Source organism: Juglans regia, chromosome 7 (genome assembly GCF_001411555.2).
Source record: "Juglans regia cultivar Chandler chromosome 7, Walnut 2.0, whole genome shotgun sequence".
Taxonomy (NCBI): domain Eukaryota; kingdom Viridiplantae; phylum Streptophyta; class Magnoliopsida; order Fagales; family Juglandaceae; genus Juglans; species Juglans regia.
Window position 1 is genome coordinate 1,679,983 of NC_049907.1, and position 6,976 is coordinate 1,686,958.

The 6,976-nt window shown below is 37.9% G+C and overlaps 2 protein-coding genes across 5 annotated transcripts; one reads left to right on the top strand and one right to left on the bottom strand.

The window, feature by feature from the left end:
* Window positions 1-24: 24 nt before the first annotated feature.
* LOC109009099 (protein IN CHLOROPLAST ATPASE BIOGENESIS, chloroplastic-like) lies at window positions 25-3,759 on the bottom strand. Of its 4 annotated transcripts, none has more exons than XM_035691830.1 (12): window positions 3,573-3,717; window positions 3,340-3,423; window positions 2,203-2,277; window positions 2,071-2,113; window positions 1,943-2,000; window positions 1,686-1,853; window positions 1,527-1,589; window positions 1,341-1,435; window positions 1,158-1,239; window positions 935-1,045; window positions 621-797; window positions 25-494 (listed from the first exon to the last, which is right to left on the bottom strand). In XM_035691830.1, exons 1-11 carry the CDS (start codon window positions 3,685-3,687, stop codon window positions 657-659), a joined length of 1,035 nt encoding a protein of 344 aa, XP_035547723.1. In that variant the 5' UTR covers window positions 3,688-3,717; the 3' UTR covers window positions 25-494; window positions 621-656. The 4 variants fall into 4 exon arrangements, with proteins under 4 accessions (XP_035547723.1, XP_018844999.2, XP_018845001.2 ...); XM_018989454.2 differs by having other exon boundaries at window positions 3,340-3,444; XM_018989456.2 differs by lacking the exon at window positions 25-494 and having other exon boundaries at window positions 524-797; window positions 3,573-3,759.
* Window positions 3,760-4,922: 1,163 nt separating this feature from the next.
* On the top strand, window positions 4,923-6,476 carry LOC109009075 (protein ENHANCED PSEUDOMONAS SUSCEPTIBILITY 1-like). The gene has a single exon (XM_018989419.2). It carries the CDS (start codon window positions 4,939-4,941, stop codon window positions 6,283-6,285), a length of 1,347 nt encoding a protein of 448 aa, XP_018844964.2. The 5' UTR covers window positions 4,923-4,938; the 3' UTR covers window positions 6,286-6,476.
* The last annotated feature ends 500 nt before the right edge of the window (window positions 6,477-6,976 follow it).

Below are 6,976 nucleotides of genomic sequence, written 5' to 3' on the forward strand. Positions count from 1 at the left end.
AATGAGCCGTTCTTGGTTTTTCAAAACAGTGATCGACTCTGCTAGCTTCCATGCCAGAGATATAGGAGGAATTTTCATGGTAATTTGTATTCCATTTCCCCCTTTCAGCACAAGAATGCATACAACCCTCGTGAACTCTAAAACCCAATGAAAGGATTCATTCAAAGCCTATAATTTGGTTTGGGTAGACTTCTGCTGCACAGTAGGACGAGTGTACGCTATATTCTCAGCTCTATGTGCATTTTGGCATGCACAGAATTTTCACAACTCCCATACTGCGAAATGAAAGTTAACTTAAAATTTCCTTGAATAGAGACAATCTCGATGTGATCCTTTTATCAAGTCCAATATTCCATTACTTTTCCTATGGTACCACCAGGAACCCCTGATGCCTATCCCCCAAACATAATTGATCATATTTTCGCACATCTCAGCCAGCAAACTTCACCGCCGTATTTCAAACTAGTGGTTAGTCTGCCACCCAATGCTGCCATCTGATCACCAGTTGAAGATAATCAGCCCATAAGTAAAAAACACTTCTAAATCTGATTCCCTTTTGCGTTCAGAAGCAATAATGACATCCAAAATTTGACCTTATACAGGTATACAAGATTGCTTACAGAAAGTGATAGAGAAAGAAACGGATAACTCCCTCCTCAATCTCTGTATAGTACAAATTTCGCAACATCATGGAGTCCTGCCTCTTTATAACATTCAGCAATTCTTTCCAAGGAGTCATCCCAATTCCCTTCAATGGAGGATAAATCCAACAAGAAGGCAGCTTCGTCCAATGCAACCTACACATTTGATTTGAAGAAGCAGAACGGATGAAAATGGCATACACTACCATTATGATTCTTCTCGGATGGATTAGACACTTGGAGTTATCGATAGTATCCAATAGAGTACGTAAATGAACTGCAAGTATTAGTACCTGAGCAGGCACCTTTCCCTTCTTAAGATCAGCTTCCTTTCCCTCTTCTGTCACCTTCTCCTTAATGTACTCAATCTGCTCATCCTCCCATTGTGCTATTTCTGCTACTTCCTGCATGTAGACTAATCTTGCATAGAATACCAAAAAAGGACAATATGAAAAGAATAAAATAAGAGAGAGCTTATAAAGGCAATGCGGGAAATATCATGAAAAGGGTCCACACCTGGTATTTACAGCCCAAAGTCCACCATGGCGATTTTAGGGCTCCCCTGGCAGCGTCTTTAGCTTCTAGTTTACGACCAACCCTATAAAATAGCCCAAAATAATTCCTTTGAGGATGAAAGCTAAGCATGTAGTAAAAGTTTAGAACTCCCGGGAGATGCTGGTAAGAGATGATACTAGGAACCTCAGCAAAACCTCTGCATTGAACACAAATGGTCGAGCAAATCCTGGAAAATGCTCCTTCTTGGTATAAAATTCTCCGGTCACCAAAGCTGAAACCTTTCACAAAGCACATATACAAGTACTTTACATTTTATGTTCACTAACCAACTACCACTTAGAAACAGCATCACCAAGTCAGTCATCTTACATGGTCACCCTCTTCAAAATGGCGCGTCACTTTACGCTCTAAGACATCCGGAAACAAACCAACCTGAAAGGTGAATTGTTTCTAACAATCTATTTGAGATCCATAACAGTGTAAGTACCATATTCAATGGTTGAGTACAACCAGAAATCCTTTTTATACCTTTTTTAAGAGGTAGACATCTAGATTTGAGATCTGAGACTTGGCATAGTCACCCTTTCTGTAAAGTTTCTCCCCAGCATCAGCTGCAGCATGAAATAGCACGCCATTGCTTTCTGAAGAGTTGTTGGCATCTTCTTCAACTAATATTCTGTGCATAAATAGGTCTACCTGTATCCAGAAGAGAGGCAAAACGAAAAGGCATTTACAGTGGATTCTTGCCATGCTGTAATGCACGAGAATATTCACACATCACTAACATTCTTGGCTAAAAGCCATACTCCGTGCTTTCTGACTTCCACCACTGGCATCTCCATCCTGTGGATATCAAAGAAGATCAATCAAGCAGAGCAAAATTATCCACAAAATGCTTGTGAATTATACATACCCAGGTGGAGCTGTAGGCCATCTCAGCAGTGCAGTTACAGCACCTATTAACAAGGCAATGGTATAACAGCTTCAGCTCAATATATTTCTGAGGTATATGCAGTGCCAAATACATGCAATGACATAGCTATACCTGAGCTGTTTTTTGTCAGTGGAATGGCAAGGGGGATTAACCCCTGCTTGGCTCCAGGAGACAAAATGGATTCACCTATTAAGATCAATAAATATGCAGACTCACATTAGGATTCCAAGTTATGAGAAAGGGGAACAAGAAGTATTCCTACATATAAAAGTATAGAACTCATGGGGAAAGTGTTGGTCATCGTATGGTACTTGTGCAGTGTATATGCTTCTAATCCATATTTTTTGGCTCCCTGGATGCCGAGACTATTGACAGCTGAAGTTCAAGATTAAAATATCAAGGAAACATCAGCAACCAAAACTAGATGGTGAAAACTCAAAGAAGGCATAAGACTCTTGTTGCATGTTTGTATGCCCGGTAAGAAGGAAGACAACAACGGAATTAGATAAAATCTCGAAACCTCATATAATATCAGACATTTTCTTTTCAATGACACAATTCTTATAATGTTTTCGTCTGACGAGATTGCTGATCAAAGACTACAAAAATCAAGGACCCAAAATGCCACATTCAATTATAAGCATGAATTCTCATTCTGAGGCAATGTATTTAATCTCCAAGGTCCGTAACTTAGTCCTGTGTTTTCACATGCTAAAAATATTCCACAAACATTTTTTCAATCAGTAAAAAGAAAGAATCGCAAGCATAAGTTCTGGGACTACATTTTTCATAGAAACATATCAATTCTGTGATGAATAATGCAGGGGAAATAGAAACCTGGATGGCCTTCAAGTGACAAGAAGCTAAAAGTTAAGTTTATGGGTTCAGACACAATAGTATTATATTAGCTACTCACTCTCATTGTAATTAGTTTATTACTCTCTATGAGATTTCATCACGCGTGAAACTGTCCAACACGGCATTGAAGGAAACAACACATATTAAAATAATTGAAGTTTTGCTATTTTGGAATTGGACATATGCACTACACAATAATGTAACAAGATATATAATAATAATAATAAAACCCAATGACGAGAAAAAAGACGTTATCAACCTCTGGAAAATCTAGGAACAACGAAATTGATAACCTTTAACTGAAAAATATGACTAATATTCATTTTCAATAAAATTTAACAATTACCGGACAAAAAAGATTAAGAGTTCGAGCAATGGATGATGACCCACCTCTAGTCTTAAGCATTCTCAGCAACTGACCCAAATGCTCGGGAGGCTGAGCCGCCGCCACATCCTTTATGAAAGTCATGTGGTCTACATTTTCAACAAGGCCAACTATGAAACTCAAGCACTTCCCAAAATCAGAACCACGCGAATAGTACGTGAATTAATTTCAAATCCATTCGCACATTGCATTACATTACGTGCGCAAATAAATGTGATGTTTGATGATTAAGTCTTACCGGGAGCTGGAGAGAAAGCAGAGCAACGAAGACGAGTTCTTCCATGGCCGAGAAGCAGAGTGGGCAGAGCGGCGCCACTTGGACCGCCGTACACCACTCCGCCACCAAGCTTCATTCTTTCAACTACCGATTTCTTATCGATGCTTATCGGTTCGTCTTTCTTTTATCTTCTCTTTCTTTCGGTCTCAGTGGATACATGAATTGTCATGGGCCCAAGTCAAGGCCCGACAGCTATCTACCCCCAGTTAGCCCAATAGCAATTTTACTTAGAGCAATGATATACATAGTCTTAGCGTGTTCAAAATTTGTATATCTTTTTTAAAAAAAAGTGAAATCCAATCTAGGTTTTCAAATTTTTTATTCAATTTTTCTCTCTCATTTTTCAAAACTTAATAAATATTTAACTCAAACTATCTCACTATTATTCACAATAAATCATCTTAATGCTATCCACAAAATTTTCTATCTCATTTTACATCAATTCCAAACATATGGCTCTAAAATTCGGACAAAAACTCAATGGATCTACTCTTCGTGTGGTAGTACTTAATTAAACATATTAAAAGCCTAACCCCATTCACTTGAATTCTACTCATCCTATGACTGACTAAGTACAATGCATGGTCCAGGAGAAGTACTGCCATCGCATCTGCTATAAAAGTTTAATTTCAGCATTTTGCAGCCCATAAATGTTGACTTGCACCTATATACCTTTCTCCTACCGATTTTAATTAGAAGTTTAATTTCAGCATTTTGCAGCTCATAAATGACAACAAGACATCTACAACGATTAATACTAAGTATAAGTTTTAAATAAATAAATCTCCTATAAAAAATTTGTAAAATAGTGAATCATAGTTTAAAAACAAAAAAAAAAAAAGATTTTTTACACTTTTCATGATGGATCAACTCTTTTTTGCGAAGGGAGTGCAAGAAACTTATTTATTTATTTGGAATTTGTATAAATCAAATATTATTATATATAAACAGTAATGTTATATACAGTCATAGAAATGTTATATACAGTCATAGAATGTATAAACATCGTGCAGTCTTTTTGAAAAAGAGTAGGATCTACTATTAAAAAATTAATTTATTTTCATGTGAGATCCATATTTATTCATTTTTTTCAAAATGACTATACGGCGGTTACATACTCACGACTACAAATATCATTTCTCTACGTAACAAATTACCTACCACATTTGTAATTAATTTGATATATACCTTTGACCATACTCCTTCGTTTGGTGATCTGGTTAGCTTCATCACAACGTAGTTTGTTAGCAAGATAATTTGCCTATAAATAACGCATGAAAAATGGAGCTTGCAGTACATGACGTACGCACTTAATTCCTTTAGCAGAATGCAAAAAAACATGGTTCGCTTCCTTTCTACCAATACCATCCGATCCACGAGTAACTCAATTCGAAGAATGGAGTTAACTCCATGGGATCTCAATTTCCTCTTGCAGGAGCATATGCAAGGTGGCCTCCTCTTCCATCTCAAACCTCAACATTTACAAGAACAAGCTCATCATCTACCTCAAAACGATGTGATTGATCGCCTAAAGGCCTCCCTCTCCCGCACACTGGACATTTTCTATCCCCTTGCCGGCCGCCTCGTCATGATCGAAAACGACGATAAGACCGCCAGTTTCTTCGTGGATTGCAATAATCATGGAGTCCAGTTCGTCCATGCAGTTGCAGATGGTGTCACTGTAGCCGATATTCTTGACCCCATCTACGTTCCACAAATTGTGGAATCCTTCTTTCTTATGAATCGTGTTCTCAACTACGAAGGCACTAATTCCAAGCCGTTGCTCTCTGTTCAAGTAACCGTCCTTGTCGATGGCTTCTTCATCGGTTGTTCACTAAACCATGCTGTTGCCGATGGCGCCTCATTCTGGCATTTCTTCAATACTTGGTCTGAAATCTCCCGGGGTTCCTATGACGTTAAATCGACACCGCTCCCAATATTCGAACGTAGTAGCTTTTTTGACGGTATCATCGACTTCCCCATCCACATACCAAACCCTTACAAAGAAAATGTTGAGAGGGTCGTTCATCCACCGCTGCAACAGAGGTATTTCCATTTTCCAAAAGAAAAGACAGCAGAACTTAAAGCAAAGGCCAACGCTGAAGTGAACACTAACAAGATCTCGTCTTTGCAAGCACTATTGGGTTATTTTTGGCTATCCATAACTCGTAGTCGTCGTCTGAATGATGATCAAGAGGTTCAGTACCTGATTGCTGTGGGGGCGAGGCAAAGAATGCACCCGCCATTGCCGAATCAGTACTTCGGGAATGCGGCCCAAGCGGTGATGGTCACAAGCACAGCAAGAGATCTAATACAACACGGACATGGTTGGGCAGCTTGGCATATAAATAATTTGCTTGCTTCGAAAATTGCAGAAGATCAGAGGAAGTTCTTGGTTGATTGGTCAAAAAACCCTAGGATGGTAAAGTTTAGTGGCATGAGAAGTGCTAAACTGCTCACCGGAAACTCCCCTCGATTCAATGTGTACGGTAATGATTTTGGTTGGGGAAGGCCGGTCGCAGTGCGAAACGGTGTTTCGCTAAAATTCGAAGGGAATTTGACGGTGTTCCCTGGGAAGGAGGAGGGTAGCATTGATTTCGAAGCTTGCCTTTTGCCGGAGACATTGGATGCGATGGCGAAGGATGCAGAGTTTATGCAGAATATCACCTCATGAAATTGTCGATACAGATCGAACAATGATGGTGGAATATTAATTACTAGCCTTTGAGTCGATAAATAAATACTGGTGAACTCAAAGAAAATTAAATAAGAGAAATAAATGTTTAATTTCCAAACACTGGATGGATGCCTATTATAATTAGTCTTGTTCGTCCACATGATCCCAGTCCATTCGATTTCATGGAAAGCGTGCTAATTTTTTTTTTCTAATTTGAGATTGGAACATGTGTTGTTGTTTGTATTGAGATATTTTTTTTTTTTCGGGTAATTAGTTTAAATCCTCTATTATTATTTCAATTTTCTTCATCTCCTGTTATTATCAAATCTCATTGGCACCCAATCTTTTCTATTTAATCTAAAATTCAACACCTCTCTAACCTCCAGAATTACTTGATGCATTCATTTTACCAGACTGACATTATATTCTACAAAATATTAAAAAAATTCAGTATTTTTATGAATTCATATTAGTAAATACTGATTCAATTATTCTCTCTGAAATTTTTTATTCTCTACAAATCTAACATTCTCCACCTGATTCATCAATTATTAATATAGCTATTCGTTACTGTATTAATTTTAGATATTATAATCAATGAAGTGACATCTGGTCAACTGTTTCAACATTATCTTGATGATATTTCTACCGAGGAAGATCTTACAAAACTCAATTGTGTTTTTTTTTA